At 41.4% G+C, this 21,781-nt stretch overlaps 1 protein-coding gene across 1 annotated transcript in view; it reads left to right on the plus strand.

Moving 5' to 3' along the window:
* Window positions 1–1,008: 1,008 nt before the first annotated feature.
* The window catches only part of ABTB2 (ankyrin repeat and BTB domain containing 2), a gene marked incomplete at both ends in the record, with an annotated part of 133,272 nt that continues 112,499 nt past the window's right edge, over window positions 1,009–21,781 (plus strand). Inside the window, one exon of the mRNA XM_082485456.1 lies at window positions 1,009–1,873. Coding sequence (XP_082341582.1) covers window positions 1,009–1,873 — 865 coding nt within the window. The remainder of the gene's footprint in view (window positions 1,874–21,781) is intronic.

Here is a 21,781-nt window from a genome sequence, read left to right on the forward strand (position 1 = left end):
CTCTTCCAACCAAAACCATTCCTCGCAGTAATTAGTGGGTTAAGGTTAATGAGGTCCCGCTATCGGCGCGGTGCGGCCGATAGGGGGCGCCCTCGGCCCGTACTCCCCGGCGCCGCTGGCCCGGGCGGGACCACGGCTGGGGAGAGGGAGGGGAGAGGCAGACCAGACCCCTCCGTTTTATACCGGGCTCACAGTTCAAGGTCAAGGCTGTGTAAACCGCCGCACAAAGGCTCCTTTCAGGAACCGGCACGCCGGCTTCGCCGCCGCCAGCACAATCCTCCATTCAGCCGGTGACCCCCCGCAGGGACAGGCGTGCGCGACCCTCGCCCGGGGAGCCGCCACACCGCCTGGCCCGGTGCTGCTCCGTTTCCCAGAGCTGGGCGCGGGCGAGCGGGCAGCCACGCCGGGCAAGCGGGGCCGGTGGCGACCAAGCGCTCGTTGTCGCCCGGTCCCGCGGGTCGGCGGAGCTGCCCGACCGTCCTCGCCTCCCCTCGCCCCTCATCGCCCCGCCCCGCCCCGCTCTATTTGCATACTAGCCGCCCCAACTCGGATTTCATTGGCGGAGACTGTCTCGGTCGGCGCCGTTGATTGGTGCTTCTCCCCGCAGCTCATTTGCATGCGGCGGTGCGGGGGCGGCCGGCAGACCCGCGGCGGAGAAGTTGAGTCGGAGCCGCCGCCAAGTGTCCCGCCGAGCGGCTCGCGCCGAGCCCGCCCCGCCGCCGGCCCCGCGACCTGCCCGGGCAGCGGCCGACCGGGGCTCTCCGCCCGCCGACCGGGGCTCGCCGACCGGCCCTCCCAGGCAAGAAGATGGCTGAGCGCAGCCTCTCTGCGGGATGGAGGTAGCCAGCCCTCGGCGGAGCCGGCGTGCGGGGTGGGCTTCTTCCCACCGTGCTGTAAATCCTCCCGCGCCGCTGGCGGGGCAGGCGGGTCTGGCTCGGTAGGCGCAGGAGGGGTCTGTCCCAGCCTCACCTTTCGTGCTCTTTGCGGTTGGCTTAACCAGTCTTTCCTATGGCTGGGATATACAGCTCTACTCTGAAGACCCTGGAGGATTTAACTTTGGACTCTGGTTATGGGGCAGGGGATTCCTGCAGGTCCCTTAGTCTCTCTTCTTCCAAGTCTAACTCCCAAGCCTTCACCTCTTCTCAGCACAGAGGCAACTGGTGGTACTACTCGGGCTCCATGAACAGTAGGAACAACAGCTGGGATACCGTGAACACTGTTCTGCCGGAAGACCCCGAGGTTGCAGATATCTTTTCCAAGTGTCCTAAGCTGCCAGATCTAGAGGAATACCCTTGGACTGATGAAGACATTGGAAAAATACTTAGAAAAGGGAAGGGAGATGGCAATACCAGAACCTTTTCTCAGGAAGCTGTCAGGCGGCTCTCGCAGTTGCTGAGGCGCGCCTTGATCAGGGTCTCCAGGGAAGCTCAGCGTCTCAGCGTGATGCACTCCAAGTGCACCAGGTTTGAGGTGCAGAGCGCTATCAAGCTCATCCAGAGCTGGTCGTTGTCAGAAAGCTGCGTCTTGGCGACTGTCAAGGCGCTCTCTCTGTACAGCATGAGTGCTGGCGATGGACTGAGGAAAGGTAAATCAGCTAGATGTGGCCTCACCTTTTCAGTGGGGAGGTTTTTCAGGTGGATGGTGGACACTAGGATCTCAGTTAGGATCCATGAGTATGCAGCCATCTCTTTAACAGCTTGCATGGAAAACCTTGTAGAAGAGATTAAGGCTAGGGTTTTGGCAAGTCAGAGCCCGGATGGTGGAGGAGGGGAGATCTCGGCTGAAATCTTGGAGATGGTTATCAACAATGATGCTGAACTTTGGGGAGTGCTGCAACCTTATGAGCATCTCATCTGTGGGAAAAATGCTAATGGTAAGATCCAGTGTTTGTGATTGCTAATTTTCATACCAGCAAGATTTAAAGTAAAATTGCTGATTTTTATGACTTGGGGTTTTTTTGGTTTTTCTCTTGATCTGAATTGCATCTTGGTCGTGGTTTGTGTGCGCATAAAGCAGACATGATGGTTTTACCAGGCAAGAATGATCCTGCTGCATTCTTAAGATGTACCAGTTTATAAAAGGTGTAGCGGCTGTGGGAAACCAAGCCCCGTTGTCGTAACAAATGTCTCCTGACTTTCTACCAGCTGCTGTTTTGAGCATTTTTGCTATAACTGGCATGTAAACATGCTTTTCTGTAACCATAAGATGAAATGTGCTTTACAAGCTGCTCTTCGGAAAATACCACTATTGTTTTTAAACAACACTTTTATTATACTGAGTATCTTTCAGTTTCATCTTAAAGATGCTATTCCCACATACAGCCTGGAGAGGGAAAACAACATTAATTTTTAATTTTTTTCCTTTGTGGTAGTAAAATTCAGTTTCTGAGCAAAAACTTTTAACTACATGTTAGACTTCCTTCTAGTTTAGCAGAAATCTGTGTTGTAATTGCACTAGTGCAATAAACAAGAGCTTGTGCTTGGCTTGCCAAAGTGAGCATGTAGGATGATGCCTCAGTAATGAGAATAACATAGCATTAAGGTACTTACCTCTGTAATTTGTTTAGAAAACAGACTTTTTGAACGGTTAAGCAAATAAGCAGATAGAGGAATGTTGGCGTCTTCCTATGAGACTGAAGAGCAATTTGAAAGGCTTAAGTCATGACAGTTCTGTTAAGAAGCTGCACTGTTTATTTTGCATTGTCACACTGAGGAGTACCATATTTTTCCATGGAAAACTTAGAGAAACATTCAATTTAGAAAACTATTCCATGTACCACACACAGTTTTGTGACTTTTGCTGGCCTCATTGTTACAAATAGATATTCCACACATAATACCTTTCTGACTTAACTCTTTATAAAACCAAGTGGCTTGGTCCTCTTCAAAAGATAATCTCATAATGAGAGCCAAGTAAAGGAGTGGATTTTCTTTGTGGAAAAAATATACCTTAGGCAAATGTTAGTAATGAAACGCTTTGTCAGAGAAGGGCTGACTTGACTTTGATCCTTGGGTGCATTGATTTCCTGCAGTTATCCTCTACCAAAGCAATAATGTTGTGATTCAGATCACTAGTAGATAGGTTCAGTGACTGTCCCCGTTGGGTCAGCATCGTTCAAATTGCAACGTAAGAGGGTGGCTGCTATTACTGTGCTCACAAAACCTCTCTTGTGCACTCTATCTGCCCTCTGTCCAATGACATGGTTACTAAATGTTTGTTAAATAAATGTGAGGAGCCCTTTGGGACGTGCTCTTGGCACTAGTACCAGACATAACTGTAACTTTAAAAATCAAATGTAGACAGCTACTTTTTTAACTACAAGCTCTTAGATGGCAGACTACAAAGGTATGAGGATGTCTTGACCACTACAAAAATACTTGCTGTAATTCTTTGTGTACCATGGGAATATTTCTCACCAGGTCCAAAAAGAGGACTTGGTTCCCTCTCTTGTTCTTTATTTAGGGAAGCTGGAGTAAAATATTGTGGTTCCGTAAAGTAAAACATGCACTTCAGCTGCTCTCCACTCAGTGCTTCTGCCACACAGGTTCTGTGTGTAAAATGGAGAGGAAGAGTCAGTCCCTCGCGGAGCTTTTTTTTTTTTTTTTTTTTTGTCTTAAGAGAAATCTCCTTCTTGGAAAAATTGCAATGAATGAGTGGAAGGTGATGTGCAATGAACATGAGTGACTGTGCAGGGAAATGCTTATAAATATTCAAACCACCAAATGGTCAGTTACGATAACGCTTGCATAGTGAAATACTGAGCAGTCACTGGCCACAGAAGGATTGGCTTCTGTTGCCTCTTTTGTTGTTCCTGTCTTTCAGATCAATCCTGTCAATAATTGAATGCATTTTTTAAGTCTGAAAATTGAATAAAACAGCACATGAAGGTATCCTACGATTTCCTGTGACAGTCTGTCACTAGTATTTTACCTGACACAAGTCAGTGAATCTTTTAAATGGCTTTTCTTGCAGTTGTAAGACCACAAATGGTTTTATATGGATGCAAAAAACCTTGAAATAACTTCTTTATTCTTATCCCTGTAGGAATTGTAAATTAGTAGTATTCACATCATTCTCCACAGTGCTTTCAAATGATCTTGTCTTTTACATTAATTTAAATCTGACGTAGATCTAGTGGTAAAATAACTGGATTTATTCTGGTATAAGGAACAGGAAAACTTGCTTTACTGTCATTTTTGTTTCTCTTATAGTAAGAGCATTTTAATGGAGTACTTGTAAATTGCGAACTTGGTGTATGTTTGCTGGGTTTTGTTTTATAGCACTGAGTTTGATGTTAGAGATAAAAAGCACTTAGAGGTTAAGTTCTAACTCCAGTCAAGCATTGCAATCTCTGGATGAAATCCATGGCAGCGTACTATGCAGAAGATTGCACTGGATTATCATAATGGACCTTTCTGGCATTATGATCTATTGAATACCATTTTCGTTATTAGATCAGGATAGCATGCTTCTTTGGAGTCTAAGAAACAATAAGTAAATACATAAATCTTTGTAAATTCTCAAGAGACTGAGGTTTAGACCTCTATTTCTTCTGTGAATAATCTACCATCAAGGACAGTAGTCCACTGTTCTTAAGGCTTTGGAAGCCAAAACCTTAATATTCTGTGTTGTAGCAAACATGTTTTAGTCAACATCTGGTGTGTGAAGGGTAAAGTTTAAAACTCTGTAAATGCTTAAGGGGAATTTGAATATTATTTTAAAATAAATAATAATCTGGGGCTTATTTATTCACCCTTTCTGTGAAGCTGTTCTTTAAGCCACTATTTGCTGCTTCTGTGAGACATTTTCTGCTGTTAGTGTGAGTTGTGGCTTCATTCTTGGGACTCGGTCTCTCAGCCTTGGAAGGAGGAATGTCATCAGAGCTTGTGGCTATAAGGTGTTTGGTAAAGCTCTCTGGGTGCATTAATGCCTGTGAAGGTGAAGTCTTTTTAGACAGAGTCTAAGTGGGATGTTGCAAAAATAATGCAATGCAAGCTGGAAAGAAAATAAAAGCAGCAAAACCGATGAGCAGCTACTGAACAACATAGCTACTGGAAGGTGAAAAAAAAAATGTGTAAATTGGAATACGTGTTTTATTTTCTATTTTTAATTAGATGGAGATATATGATGATAAGCATTGGTTCGATACAGCTAAAGTAGAGAATGCATCTGGTAGTTTCACAAGGATTTTGAGACATGCCAATTTGGAATATTAGCCTGTTCATTTAAAGTGTTCGGGAGATGGGGAGAAATATGAACTTACCTTGGAAATATGATTCTTTTACTTGATGTTCCTGTGTTTGACTGGTGCATGGTTCATTAGAATCTGAACTGTCAGCACTCCAAATACGTTTTGATGTTATTGCCCTATTAACTACAGCACTTACATTGTTCTTAACTATCTGGTTATTGCTGAACACTCCCACGACAGCCAATACACCTGCTGTGCTATTTAATGCATCAGCACATCCTGGTGTTCTGTAGATATAAGGGTTGACAGATGTTTTTGCAAAAAAAAAAAAAAAGGGGGGGGGAAGGGGGGAGGATTTAACTTAGTAGCACTGTTTCTTCACATACCTCTTAGCCAAAACACTTTGAGTTCTCTGGACGAACAACTAACCCACAAATTAGCCTGTCGATTTGCTCAGCTGATGAGTAGTAGAAACAGAGTCCAAAATAAGCTCTACTTGTGTCTCGAGACATTTTTCTTAGAAAGGGATTGAGGGGGGAAATGTGTAACCTTTCCTGTTGGTGGGAGGGAGTGATTTGGAATCAATAAAATTAGACCAGGGATGAATTTTCTTATCTGATACTAAACACTGTGACACACCCAGCCAAGCATCAAGCGTGGACTTTGGATTTAGTGTCACTAACTAACCCCATTTTCTTTTATATTTCTCACTGCACTAGTATAGGTTAAAAATTGTAGCTGATTTTAACATCAAGGATTTTTAGAGCTACGCCTTTATAAAAATTCCTTTTTATAGTTATCAAAATGGTCTGAAATAACTTTTTTTTTATTTCAGTGTAGTCATGGTACTGAAATCCAGCTTTGAAAAAAAAATAAAATAATTTTATGACATTTCAAGAAACGAAATGTCCTTTTGTTATCTGAACCGAACAAACTGGTGTGCTCATAAAGAGCCTCATCAATTTTAATAAGCTGTCATCTTCACAACTATTTAGGGAAAAAACTGCATGTTGGAAGGGGTGCATTTTGGGGAAGAGGGCTGCAAATGTGAGTAGAAATACAAAGGCTAGTACAGCAGTACCACAGGTGGCTTGCAAATCATTAAATAAATCGGACAAACATCTCTGCTGTGTTACCATACCTGAAGCAGTAGTTTGAAGTGACGTTGCGTACTGGGTATTCCTGGGCAGGAATATGATAGACCTGCACACGCATTTCCACGTTTGATGAGCAGGTCGTAGCTATGATGTTATTCAAACTCAGGCTTTGTTCACCTCTGTACAAATGCACCCCTTTGTAGTTCTACTCCTGCACATTCAAGATCTTGGATTTATATCCACAAATCCGCAGAGACAAATTCTTTAGGCCTAAATGTTAGTGCTTGTATATACGTGCTCACCTCTCCTGCAAACGCAAACCACTGGATGCCCAATTAAAAATACAAACATCTGTGGATACGTGTCTTCCTTATGTTAAAAGGTAGATAAGTAAAGCTAAAATGCCTGGTTTTTTTCCTCTTATACTGGGTTTTACATGTATATATATTTTATTTAGTGACAGTAAGGGAAAACTTTGTTAATAAAGTAACAATGGTGTCTTAAATTTCCTTCAAATTTCTGACATTACACCATGGTGATAAAATTTGTGTCTTTTCAATTAAAGAGCAAGTGCTGAAACTCCCTCAATGTATAACTGCTAGCAGCAAATGCTGATACTTGGATTTCAAGCAGAATCAGCATCAGTGACAGCTCATCCATGTGAAACTGAGGAGCTATGCCTGTGGAGAAGGAACCTCTTGGAGAGAAAAGTCTGTGACCTGTTGTGTCGAGGCTGAAGTCTGTTGTTACTGCTAAAGCCCAGGGCTTTGAGCTGGGCAAATACTGTTGAGGCCAGGACAGAATTTTAGCCGTGGTATGTAGACCCCTAAGTTATAACAGGGGTTTCTTTCAATTTATTTTTCAGGTGAAAGTTGAGCTGCTTTAGCTCAAAGTTTAGCAGTGAACACCTGAGTAATATTTGGGGTGCTCTTGCATTTTTTTTGTGTGTCTGCAGAAAATGAGGAACGAGCTTTGAGAGCTCATATTCTTAATAACAAAATATGATACTGTTGATGTACCTGTCTTCTGATACTGAAATTAAATTGTCTCATTTCCAGTTTGGAGATCTTGCAGCATACAGGCAGCTAGTCTTTCTGAACTGAGCCACCAGAGTGTGTTATGTTTTGGTTTGGTTTGGTTTGGTTTTTTTTTTTTTTTTTTTTTTTTTTTTTTTTCCCATGTACCCCATCTAATTTCTCATGTGATTTGAAACCTAAACTCATCTGATCTGGGAGGAGTTGATGGTTATCAGTGCACCTCCCTAACTGATTTCTAGCATTACAAATTGCTTTCTCTTTCTTGAGATTAGCGCTTACCCAGTGCATGGATGTTGTATATATTCTAGCTGGTTTGGAATCTTAATCCTACTTTGAGGCTATTCCAAAACTAATTGCAATAGTAACATAGTGTGGCAGTGAATTTTGAAGAAATTTTGTTATGATAATGGGGTTGAGATGAAAGATCTTTTTACACTGAAAAATGTTGTTTGGGTAATAATGTCATTGTAACGTTTTCATGTTGTAATAATTTATTTCTGTTCATGTACCTGGTATGATTCAATTAGTCTAGTTAATGGTCCATTTAGAGCTTTATTCCTTACCTGTTTAATTTTTCTATCCCTTTGCCTAGCTTGGTGTTGTAATGCATGGGTAGGCAACGCTACAAGGGAAATGTTTGATCTTATAAAGCCCTGTGCTGTATGAAATGTAAGAAGTACCGAACATACTTATTTACAACGGACTGTATAAAATTCATTTATTACACAATTACCAAGTTGCAGAGGGGCATAGGCTTAGGATTCAAGTACTCAAGTAACTTAGAAAGAGCTGAAGTTCAAAAGTGCCTGTTTGCTCTTGGGAGCTTAAACCGAAGATCTTAATTTTCAAGTAGAAGCAAGTTCATTTTTAAAAAGAACTCATCTTACAGCAATGCAAGAAAATGGAAAAATAAGGCCAAAGGTAATAGTAATCCTGTGATCTTTGCTAAATTGATATGTTGTCCTTTCTTAAAGTAAAATGTAAGACAATCAGGTGTTTATCTTGAGCAATTTGTCCATTGTGCCAGCAGAATTCAAAAGAAGAGAAACAGAGCCTTATAAACACAACAAAACCACTAGATACTCAGAAGTGCCCAGCAAATCCCTCGGCAATCTTTATTCTTTTGAATGTTTGGAAACAAGATCAAAAATAATTCTTCGTTTACATTTTAGCTCTCATTTTGCATTTAGTCAATCCTAAGCTTTTCAACTCAATACGTGTGGTCTTTATTATAAACATTTTCACATGGTTACAGGCTCAGGAGCCCTGCTTTTGCAGTCTCACACTCTGGACGTTTTAAAAAAAAACCCTCTCTCATTGACCGAGTTCTACTCTACCAGTAGTCGCACAAGAAAATATCCATTTGCTCACATTGAACTATGAGAATTCAGGCTGATGAAAAAAGAATAACAACAATCACTTCTGATGCTCTTCTTGTTTTAATGGGATTAATTTACATGTTATTTTGAACAGACGTGCCTAACATGACATTTGGTTAAATCTAAGCAAGCCTGAGGCAATGGTAAAACCCATACAATGGTGGCTTCATAAAATGGTCATAGTTGGAAAGGACCTTAAAAGATCATGTAGTTACCACTCCCCTGCCATGGGCAGGGATACCTCCCACTAGACCAGGTTGCTCCAAACCCCATCCAACCTGGCCTTGGACACTTTGAGAGACAAAAATATTTCAACAGAACTCTGATTCTTTCCCTTACAGAACAAGAGCTACGTTTAAAAAAAAAAAAAAAAATAAATCACTGCTGGACCTTGTTGAGAGCTTCTAAGTCAATGTAAGGATTCCATGTTGTGCCTTTATGAGTGAGGAGTGAGAGAGAGTCATCTTGTTGGCAGTGCAGGCCTTATCACAAGAAAGCAATAACAGAAAGAGGAGAAAATGCACGAGGTTTGTTCCTTTCATGCAAACACATCCAGACTTGCCTTCTGACTTAGGTCACAAACCAAGCTGGAACTATGAGCTCATTCTGGTCCTTAGGAAAGGTTTAGCGACAGCGGGTGTGACTTGGTATGTGTGGCTGGCATCTGGAGCGAGGAGGGACCAGCGCTGGGACAGGCCAGCTATGGGCAGGGTATGGCCGAGGGCTGGTTGTCAACCCATAATTAAAGTGTCTGCCTGTAGCGTGCTAGGGTGGTGGCTGCAGCTTTTGTGAGCATGGAATATGTGGGATGGAATTAATGGGGTGAAAGTAACTTGTGAGGGAAGGGTATGCTGTAACTGCTGCTGTCTTCAGGAGTGGAAACTGAGGATCAGCTCTTTCAATTTGAGTTAAATGGAATTCTGAGCTATAAAATCCTTGTCTATTAAAACCTACTTGCTTATGTGTTACTTGCAGATGAAAGTCCCTTAGAATTGTAAACTTCCTCCTCATCTGCTCAAAACCTGTTACTTAATGATGTGATTTCATTAACTGTAGTCTAGCTGATGTCTTTGGTGGTGGTCTTCTAGGAGGCAGTTGTTTAGATTGGACTTTACTATGATCTTAACATGAAACATTTCTTTGAAACAGACATTCAGTGAAGCCAAGGTTGTGGACTCTAACCTGTGGGAATCATTAAATCAGGTCACAGAGATTGCTGTAATGGACTTGCCTTCTTCCTGTTGACCAAGCAAAACTGTCCAATGTTCTTTACACGGGTTTGACCCAGACAACTCAGATTAGTTGTAACCTGAGCACTTATCTGTCTTGTTGTGGTTGTTTCATTATGACACCTGGACCATCTTTTTCTTAAAACTTGTTTGATGTTCACCAGGCTACTTTGAACTCACGTTTCAACTGAGCAAAATACCAGCTTTTGGAGCATGTTGCAAAGTCTCATTCGGTCATCTGTGTAAAGTGCTTTCAGGCTGTGGAGTGACAGGGGCAGTAGAAGGCAAAGCAACTTCTTCATCTTGGGTCAGTCTACTTCCTTCATGTATTTCGTGTGAGGCTCGCTCTCTCTTTCTACGCTGGCCTACACTGAGAATATGCATCTCCATTTGTTTGTTTATCTTATGCACAAGTAGCAATTTGACAGGCTGCTAGGTTAGTACAAGTGAAAATGAAGTCTAAGTCCTGATTATATTTTTATTATGATTTTATTAAAAGAAAAAATTTTAGAAGAAAGCTAGAGAAGTTTCCAAGTGACCAAAGTGATGCTTTTTTGTAGTGTTACAGTGCCACAGGAGTCTATCAGGAGACTGCATTTGGCTCTCCCTGTCCAAAATATGAAAAAGTCTTGACATAAGCAAAGAAGAGGAAAACTGTGGAAAATGTGCTTAAGTGATTGCTGTAGGTTTTGTGTAGTGACACCAAAACGCTTGAGATGATTAAGAGTATTTGTGGTATAATCATGGGCTAGAGACTAAGAACTGAAGCCAAATAAACATTTTGGACCCGCTTTTTAGTTCATGCGTGTAGATTTATAACAACTGATAAATTTGCTGTGGGGCTATGCAAGATCAAAGTAAATGTTGTTTATGATATTTCAGGGATGAGAGGAAAGGAACACTACAGAAGACATAATCTGTTTGTCCCATTCTTTAGTGTTTGTAACATTACAGTCCATGTTGGATACTTCTGTTACTTTCATTTCTAGCCCAATCTGCAGTCTGTTGCCTGGGTCCTGGAGAATAAAGAAGAAAATATGACTGTGTGTTTACGCTGGGACTTGCAGATTAAAAAAATTAACATGTGGAGGCGTAATTATCTGTTATTTTTCTTGATCCTATATAGCTCTGCTTTTTTTCCTGATTAATTCCAATGTCACAGTGAATAGCTTTTCTTCTAATATTTATATTTTGTTGCTTGCAAATAAAGCACACTACTCTTTTGCAGCTGAAGGGCAAGAATTGAATATTGGGAAACAGGTAGGGAATTAGGCCAGTTTTGCCTCACAGTCGTTCTTCAAACTGTGGTGGATTTTTTTTTTTTAAGGTTTCAATAGAACTTAGTAGAAATCAGTTTCTTTTTTGCTTGTTTTAATTAAATGACCACCCAATACTCCATGCAGCACAGACTGATGTCAAAGCTAGTAGCTTAACGCAAAACCCCAGTGTTCCAGTTGCTTTTAGACAGCTCACTTATCTTTAACTTTGCTTCCACTTGGATGATCTGCTGGTGATCCTGCAGCTTCTTTTAACCTGAAATAGCATGTGTCTCAGCCTGCTGGGTGAGGAAGCAGTGTCAGGATGCTGCTGTGGCTTGTGAGGAACAAGGACACGAGCAGGCATGCCATTTCTGCGGGAAGTACGCATGCATCCAGGCAGAGGACACCCCTCTGCGTACCATTACGCTGGAGTGTTGACTTCAGAGGTGTCTTTTTGGAGTGTTTTATTGTGTGCGGAATTTGGGAAGAATAGGTAATGTGAGCCATGAGAAACATTAATAGGCTGGTGCGTGCTGTAAATTTGTCCTAAGAAGTACTCATCTGTTTCTGCATCACAAATGGTTGAGAAGTTTCCTTTTTATTTCTTTTTCAGGTTTTTTTGTGCAATTTCCTGAGATAATACCACAGTTCTAACCAAAATGTTAGGGATGTATGTATCTTGTAATAATATAAGAGATAATGTATAATGAAATGTACTTCCCCTGTGGGGGTGATATAATTTCTGGTTAATTGCACATTGAATTTCTGCTCTTTGGTTTGAATGTTATCTTCCTTCCACCCGCCACCCCGTTTTGTGCTCAACTTGCACTGGCAGTTTTGTTTAGTCTAGAGATCATAAATACCGCTCCAGAGTTGAAATGATACAGTTCTATTACGGTCTTCGTATGGTTTCTAGTACTTTTAAGTTATTATATCAAATTTATAAGGTGTCTTTGGATATTTTTACTAAAGTGGTAGTTTAACTTAGAGTTGGGGGAAGAAGATGGAAAACTATAATAGTAGGTAACCAAGACATAATATCTTTATTGGTTGTTTTTAAAAAAAACATTTCATTCTGTTGTCAATATATAGAGACTTCTAAAGCTTGTCTATGGGCTATTTTTTTTTTTTCCCCAAGAACTATTATGAAAAGTTCTCCTATGCTTTGGCAGTATACATGAAAATTTTTGGCCTAAGTGAGTATCAGTTTTGTTAGAGTTTATATGATACTTGAGGGTGATGACAGTAAAATCATCAAGTAGGAAATTTGTCAGAATTGTTGTCAATGAACAGCTACTGAAAGAAAGCTTGGAATCCATGTGAGAAGTGCTGCTTACGTTAAAGTTTAATCTCGCTGGAGCCAAAAGAATAATTTCCATTAGCTTTAACGGGGTTTTGATTGGTATCCAGAATAGGTTTGTGAATCTCTTAGTTCTGAATAATGCAGTGTGTTTATTTAGCAGAGTGTTTCATGGAGGAATAAAGCAGCGGCTTATGGATTTTAGTCTGTGATTCCTTACAATAGCAAAGGAATGATTTTTTGTTTATCAGAAAAGCCTGAATTCTTTCTGAAGCAGTTGCCTGGGCTCTTCCGCTCAAGTCACTTGGATTGTAGCCACGTGTTTGTCTTGGGTAGTTTTGTTTTAGTACTTTGTAATAAACTTGAGGGCTTTACAACTTGAGGTGGGAGAAGCTTTGATGGTGACCATTCATTCCATGAAAAACCGGGATGTCTTGTCGTGTGTGCTGGGGGCAGGGAGGATTTAAAGCATCTATATGCTGACGTAGTTTTGTAGCTGCGCCAGTGAGTGTGGTGTGGGTGACTGGTGTGTTCTTGTTGTTATTATTCTTTTTAAAATGTGCGTCCTTCCCCCTCTATCACCTCCCCCTCCAATTCTCTCAGGGCAATGCCAGATGCAGTCTCTTATTAAAGCCACTTGAGGAAGATTCATGTTTAACACTACATTTCCCGATGGAAAGCAACGCTGGAATTGTTTTTGGCACCTTTTCCCTGTGTATATAATCTTGGGTCTCATATTTTTGCTGCAGACATGTGGAATTGCAGCTTTCGTCATAGGTTATTTTCTGGGATGATGTATGTGCTGCACATCAATAGATTTGGGGAGGGAACTGTTTTCCTTTGTTTTTAAACAGTCGTGGTGACCTGTGACCTGCTGGAACTGAGTGATAAAACTCTGAATTCTCTTATACCTTGACAGCAGTTCAGAATATCATTTTCCTTTTTATAGTCTGATGATGTATATGTAAGGCTTTGTGATTGTGGCTTTTCATGTTCGCTGCAGAAGGGCAGAGCTTTCCTAAGGCAAGTACAATTTCTAAATTGAAATGAATATAATTTCTTAGCGTGAAGGTAACTCTTCCCATATAGCCAAGACTTAGATAATGCGTATGTTATGGAAGAAGATACTAAATTGGCAGAGGGCATTTGGCCTACCACCATCTGCAGAGCCTGCGCTCCAATTTTCTGCTGTTGCCATGGGCTGCAGACTCAGACAGGAAATCATGGTAGGATGGGAAAGGGTCCAAAATATACACAGCTAGTATAAGGTTTGCAGTTAAAAGAGAGTCAGAGAACAGGCTATCTGTTCTACTGAACAGGCAGTGCGAAGTAAAGCTGGCTTGTGTGTGTGCGCGCGTGTGCGCACTTTAAATGTCTTTTTATATTTTATATGTTCATTTTTTAAAAGCTTGAATTTTTTCCATGTAGAGTAACGTGTATAACTTCAAATGATCCATTTATATGTGAGGGGCCTGATTCAACCCCCACTTAACTGGCCACACTGGTCTGAAAGAAGAGTAAAGCAGTGGAGAATCGTGCCCCTGACACACGTGAAGTGGCCACGCAGAGTTTTGTGTTGGCATGTCAAACTGAAGAGCAGCCCTCTGCCTCCACTTCTTACCTTGGACTTGCCACCGCTTTGGGATTTGGATTTGGTTTTGGGAAACAAGGCCTGGGTTCTAGTCAAACAGTTGAGAGTATCGCCATAGGAGGCTCTGTGTATGATCTGTCAAGAGACGCAGATGTGTTTAGAAAGCGATCCAGCTCTGCTTACCAGCATTGGGTAGATCACGGGGTCAGAGTTATCAATGTCTTTTCTTTGAACTGTAAGTTGAAACAGGGAGTACTGGGGTGACTTGGTTTGGAGAGCAAACAGTGTTCTTATCTGTTAATGAGAGAATAAGCATAATAATCGACAGGTAATGAACTGCACTGTTTGCAAAGCTTCCAATGTGTCTAAAGAGTAGTGTGCAACTGCTCCCTTGACAGATGATGGGAGAGAATAATTTTTCCATCAGCTGCGAATTTAATTTTTGTACAGAAGATGCTTCTTAATTAAAAAATAACAACAGTGAGTGTCATGCTAGTGACACGTTCTGGACTGACAGAATAGGAACTCTGCAAACTTCTTGTGGCAAAAACCTGAATTAAAACTTTTTTTTCTCACAGGCCCATCTGGGCTTTTAAATTCTGACTGAAGGGAGCCATACAAGAGGGTGACTTGTTCTCCAGGCGCTTTCCAACCATAGCTTTTATTTGGCTGTAAGAACTGTTTCCTGCTTGCCTTAGCTGTGTATGTAGTCCCTTTTCAGCTGCATGGAAGAGTGGAATTGTGAACAGGAATAAGGTGAGGTCTGCGTGTTACAGTGCCAGATATTGCTGGATGCAATGGTGATGTATCTGCCAAGAAAGAGACTGAAGCTACCAATTAATCGAATTTAGAAATGAAATAACTTAGGTAGCATTTAACCTTGGGGCTGGGATCAGTGAATGAGGCAGTCTATTTCATGACCCTGTATCTTCCAGTAACTGCTGCTTTTTTGTGTGTAGTATAATCTCAAAAAGACTTGCTGATTTTTATTTTTTATTCTAAATAAAATCTGACTGGAGACACTTTCCAAATTGCAAAAGTCTCAGCCAAGCCATCTGCCTGAGTCTTCAGCAGTGCATTGTATTTCTGAAAAACGTTCTAGCAAAACATCATAATTCTAAAAGTTTGAGCTGATTCTACATTAAAAGAGGTGATCCAAAAAGCTGCTGCTGATTTACATGTGAACGCTGCCAAGTATTTCTCTGATGAGTGTACATAACAAAGAAGTGCTCGAGTGATTGAGTAAGGCTGATTTGAACAATCTGTTGTGGATTATAGCTCCTTCTGATATTCCTCAATTGTGAGAAGCTACTGTCACTTGTATTTTCAATCTGTGTTTTGCTTAGAGGTACGCAATCTTTTGTTGTCAAGTCCCTTGAGCCAGTTGTGGGGGGACATACAATATTTCTTGCTTACAAGTATTCATGAATCTTGCATGGGCGGACTTCATTGGACTTTGTCACCCGTAGGGATTTCTAGAAGACGACAGAAAAGTTATATTTGGTTTGTCTTAATTAAGGGTTGATAGGCAAATTCTAATTTGACTTTTGGGTCTGAATATGGATGTGAATTCAGAATCAGTTGGTTTCCTAACCTTGCTGTTTCTTGAACTATTACTAAGGAGTTTGCTCAGTGAATATCTGTAAAAATGTATAATATTTGTTGTATGGGACTGGTTCATCTGAGGACGCTTTTCTGTTGTCCAGGGGCAACAGGTTACTTTCTGTGCTTATGTGATGAACAACGTGAGCTTTAAAAGTCTTGTGTGAGAGTGATTTCTACTACTTCTTGTTATTTGATGTTGAAGAGAAATGAAGCAGTTTATATAAAGCAGCTGCTTATTTTGGAATAGAATCAGCATAACACGTTAAAGAACCCATTAATCAGTTTGACCTTAATTTATTATTTTAAAACGCCTCTTGCATCTATTGTTCATTTCAGAATGCCAGCCATGCTAAGAAATATGTGATGTATTCACATCTGCAGGTTAAGAGCATCAAATTAAGATATAATAGGGAGCAAACCCAAAATGGATTTCTGCTGAAGTATTGGCTGTCCTTTTACTACTGATTTTTAGGAGCAGAAGGCAGCCGTATAAATACCTGCACAAAGAACTGTTGTGAACTCTTGTTCCATGGTTGCCATGTGAAAATTTTTGTCCTGCTGTAGTGACTTCTTATCTCTGTTGAATCCTCGCCAACACAAAAGCTCTTGCTTTCCTGCAAGTCTTTCAGGAGGGAGAAAAGTGAAATAAACCAACTTCTCCATCTCCCCTCCACTCAAAATCCAAAGCTTGTTTTACAAGAGAATTTATTCTGTATTTAGACTCTTACATTCCTTGACAGTGTCTTGTATATCCCCTGTGTAGTCCTAATGGTATCAGAAGAGCTTACTACATTATAATCATGTTGTTGCAGAGATTTTTGAGTACTGTGAATAAATGGATTGACCATTAAAACCTAGATTTGTTTTGAGATGGAGGGAAGGGGTCAGTAGATGACCTTTCAAAAAGATTGAATGATTTGGTGAGAAACCTGCTCTGTGATTGCACAGTAGCATAATACGATTGTCTATTCCTGCAAACCTAGATGCAATCGTAAACACAGTATCAAGCTTTCATTCAGTTTTTAAGGAAGGTATTCAACCAGCATTTTCATTTTATTGGGAGGGTGCAGTCAGGTTTGTGGTCGTCTTTAATATATAGTAGTTCATAAAACTGGCAGCCTTAATTGGATGTAACAGTTAGTAGAAGCATATGAGGTGAACCAGAATGAGATCTCTTGGGGTCTGAATTGTGTCTTCTCTTAAAATACGCATGGCTTGGCTCAGTGAGTAGCTGAGGTCGAGAACAACGTAGTAATAATTTTGTTTGACTAATGGCATTCGTGTAGCTATGCTAATGAGCTCCATTCTGCTGTCTATCCCACAGATTGTGGACTGGGCTCTGAGCTTATTTTACGTCTATAATGGCTTCTGTCTGCAGTAAAGCTTGTCTCAATGCACAGTGATGTAATGGATCAGAATCTGACCTTATCGCGCTGCTTTCCCACAACTGTTGTGCAGCAATCGCACAGCTGTTCACAGATATTTTATTTTTTTCCAATCGGCTGCTTTGGGAGTAGTTATTCTTTGGCCTCAACTTCCTAATGCAAGTAATCAGCCACTCTTTGGTAACAACATTCAGACAGAACAGGCAGTGGTGTTGAAGGCATTAAGCATTGCTTAAGTATTTGGTTCTGCTCAAAATGTTCAGGCCTTTAATGAATATTAAGTTTATTTTTATGGGCAGTGAATTATGTGCTTCCTTCCTCCCTTTGCCCCTACCTTTTCCTCAGCTTATGATAAGCTAGGACAAAAGCAGCGCTTAAGAAAGGAATGAAGCGTTTCATGTAAATATATCTTGTAGGCATTTTCTTCATTAATGTCATGTTACATTCAGCATCGCCACTGACATCAGGGAAGTTGCATGGGCTAGCAGTTCTCCTAGTATTTTTCCAGATTTGGGGGCTTTTTTAAAGTATCTCCGATTCATTCATTGTGAAAGTACTGTGAGCTTATGAATTAGACCCAAGAAAGGGTGGGTGGAGGAATCTAGATGAATGCTTTGGGATCTGGAAATCTTGACTGTGCTGCGTAACTACTTGGTCACATTAGAATCACTGAAGTGCTGGTTAGGAGGAGCTCCTGGAGGTCATCTAGTCCAATTTACCACCTGTAGCTGGACTCCTGCCAGAACTAGATCAGGTAAGCGATGGCTTTGCCTCTCTAAATCTTGAAAACATCTATGTGGTAGATCCCACAGCCTCTTGGAGCAACCTGCTCACTCTTTAGTGAAGAAGTTTCTCCAAATGTCCAGCTGGAGCCTCCCAAGCCACAGTTTGTGGCTGGTGCCCTTGGTGCACCATCTGGTGCTCCTGAGAAGAATTTGACTCCATAACTTTTGTAGCTACTCTTCCAATAGTTGTAGGGTTTTTTTTAAATTGGTCCTTAAAGTCCTCATAGCCAGCCTACACAAGCCCAGCTCCCTCACCCTCTCCTTGAAGGCTACGCTCTGTAGGTCCCTGACTACTTTAGGCAGAGACCCACTGCTGGTCTCTCTGCAGTTCATCTGTATCCCTCTTGCAGTGGGGAGCCTAAAACTGTTACTCACAAACTTGCTGAGGCTGTTTATGAAGATACTAAACAATATGGACGCCAGTATCAGCTCCTGTGTCCTCTGCTCGTTATCATTCTGCCAAATGAGTACTGTATACATAACATACAGTACTGTATATTATGTGGTCTACCATCATCTGTGCCTCACCTTGAGTGTGGAAAGGCCTTTCTGGTTAGAAGCTGCTGTTGAATTCTGCCCAGGCAGCGTGCAGGGAAGCAGTGGCAGAGCTCCAGAGATGAAAAGGCAGAAGTGTGGCAAGGAGGAGGCAGCAATCGGGAGTCTCTCTCCAAAGCGGTTGGCAATCCCAGGTCTTCTGATTCCTATCTGGTTTCTGAAGACTTAGCTTCACTGTGATCCTGAGCTGTTGTATAACTTTTTGGCCATGTGATTTTTCTCTCTCTTTGCGTCTCTGTTTTTAATTCATGTGTTAAATGAAGCTAATGATGCCTCTAACCTTTTGGAGAGTATCTAAAGTTCAGTGAATGAAAGAACTTCACAAAGAAGTACATTACATCTCCTTGTGACCATGCATTCATACTTAGCTGTCAGTGGCCATCATGTCCCCTGTCACTTACAGAATGCCTCGCATTGTATATTAGCATCACAAGATCTTGGATGATTTGCCATGCTGTTGTACTGGAGAAACACCCGGAAGCCCTGTCCTCGGACCATGCTTGCCCTGGCTTGGATGCTAACACTTTATTAGGCATCATCTTTGGGCCAGAGAGCTCGCAGTGCAGTCGGACAGAAACAAGCGTGGGAGGATGAGGTGTCATATGACAGCCCTGTGGCAGAAAGCAAGAATGAGCCCAGACTGATTGGGTCCAGGCTTACTGCTCTCAACCACTGCTGCAGTTCCTGCTGGCAAGGGACATGTCCTGGTGTTGCTGAAGTCCCAGACTTGACAGACTGTAGTCAGCCAGATTGTGGCTTTGTACGTGGTGAACAAGTATGGGAAAAGAGAGGTTTCAAATGCAGAATTTTCTTTCTGCCAGAGCATGAAACCGAGACATCACTTGCTCTTAGGGAGTCTCCAGAGAGAAATGACTTCATCACTAGAGAGTGAGTTTCTTGCTACCACAAGCAGTGATTATTGTGTTCCCTTGTAGCCATCTGTGCAGTCAAAACTACTTCTGATGTATTAAAATAAAAACAAAAAACCCCAACAAAAACAATCCAACAAAAAAATCCCTCAAGTCTTCTGTGTGGCGGTCAAATATTACTGCATGCTTCTTGCAAACTCATTTAGCGCTCTCAACTGGGTTAGAGCTATGTTGTCAGTGTTACTGCAGTGTATGAGAATATCAGTATTTTCACTGTCCAGACACCTCTTCAAGTCAAGAGTTTGAGGTGTGACATGAGATCTGCTTCTGCCCGAGATCTGGTCTCAGGTTTCAGTGCGGTATTTTTCTTGTTTTCTTCCCCCTGCTTCTTTCCTGTCCCCCACAACCAATGTTGAAGGCACAACCTGCCTGATCATTTTAAGCTCGGGAGATGGGAAAGTAGGATCTGTTGGTTGTAGCAGACTGCAGACTTCAATTTGTTGTCATTCTTTATCACTGACTGCCGTTTTTAAGTTGCAGTCGCTTACATGAATACTGCCTATATGTACTTGGAAAATCAGGTCATTCTGCTCTATGCAAGTGGAGAACTGAGAAGGAAATATTTTAGTTTCCCTCCTGCATTATGACGTGGAGCATTCAAAAACCAAAGACCCATTCAATACTTCTTTTGAAAATGGGGTTCTAAAGACTTGCTGCCCCTTCTTCCTTACACCAGCTGCCCAGGAAAACAGGTACAGGATTATGTCTTACCCTTAAAAATAGAACATCGCCTACAAAAATTAACAGACTAATAATATATAGGTAAGCCGTTGATGAGAATTTTATACCAATTAAAATAACAGTGCTGGTGACTGTGCAAGTTTTAGTGTAGCCACACCGCTTTTCTTCCCTTTTCTTCCATCTTTCATTTATTTTGCTCCTAGGTTATAAAACTTCTGAAGAGAGAGTGGTATGGAGACCAGGATGCTGGAAGTTACTCTGTTTTGACTTTGTTCAGCTCTTGAAGGCCTCTTAAAGTAATTAGTAAAAATAACTGATCAGACTTGTCACTTTCTCTTCCGTGAAAATGTTGAGATTATGCCGAAATGTTCCTCAAAGAGGCTGGATTCCATTAGCCAGCAGTATCAGTTCTGGTTGTGGAGTCCCCTCTGAGGCTGGCAGTACTGATGGAAAGGGCAGAGACATCTTTTTGACATACTTGCAAACTCTGGAAATGTCAGCACAGGCAATCCTGACTAATACATTTTATTTACCAATGAGGTATAGACTGTAGATACTTGTATACCCCAGAAAATGGTGTTCTCCTGTCCTGAATAGTGTAAATAAATTGAGTTTGCTAGTAGCAAGAGGAAACTTGCTCCCTACATACAAATTCATGTCTGTCTTTCTCTAATTGAAGTAAACCCTCTGTGAAATTGCTACCCAGAAATGACCTCACTAAGGTTATTTGCTCAAGCTCTTGGCAATCTGTTTTGAATACTCTACAGTAGCCAGAAAGCAGCAAAAAGCCCTATGAGCTGGAGAATGAATGAGGTGGTGTTGTCTGTTATACCAAAATGCGCTCTAGTTCGTCTCTGCTTTTGGTTCAAAAAATGATTAAATTAGTATTCTAATCTTGCATTTATTAGTTATGCCCTGCCATGTGAAATCCAAAGAAATGGCTCTATATAGAACACTAAAACGCCAGAGGTTAACTGTGCTTCAGTATTTCGTATTAACCCAAGTAACCGTAGTGAGCTACTTAAATACAAACATTAGGAAAAAAATCCTGCACTATTCTAAGACTGTTGCCAGTGAGTCTTTGAATTCAGGTAATTTCATGCATGCGGAGGTAGACTTTATTTTTCCTTCATCAGCTAAAATAACAATAAAGCTGAACTTGGTGTATTTATTTAATGAAACACAGGATCCTTGCCCTGATGGTTTTAATCAGTACCCTCGCTATGTGGTAATTAGGGGTTCTCTCCCATGGTTCTGTTTTTACTTAACTTTCAGAATGTGTAGCCAGTTTAAGTTTCCAAAGATACTTGCAACTAATGTTGCCTCATTTACATGCAGATTATCCAGAGGGGACTCTTAAACACACACTCAAGTTACAGAAATGCAGACGTTTTCAGCACTTTCTTATTCAGTGAAAGGTGTTCTTGAGTAAAATGTTATCTTTTGTGAGTAGCTAATTCATTCCACTCTGCGGATGTGACCAGCTCTTTCATTTCTTGCACACGAGGATTCAGAAGCTGAAGAGGGCTGAGAGCCAGGATTGCCCGCTCTCCCTGTGCTGCTGGATACAGCTCTGGTCATTTAAAAGTACATACCTGAAATCAGGTTCAGGCTGTAAATTTGCCACAGAGAAGCCCTATACACAATACAGGTCAAGAAATGGGCCATTGCTTTCTCGGCTAGACAAAGCATAGCTGTGGAAAAGAGGTTGCAGCGGGCTTCTTGCCTTTCTGCTTAATGCCTAACTCCCTAAAAGTG

This window comes from Vanellus vanellus (assembly GCF_965231255.1).
Source record: "Vanellus vanellus genome assembly, chromosome: 6".
Classification (NCBI taxonomy): domain Eukaryota; kingdom Metazoa; phylum Chordata; class Aves; order Charadriiformes; family Charadriidae; genus Vanellus; species Vanellus vanellus.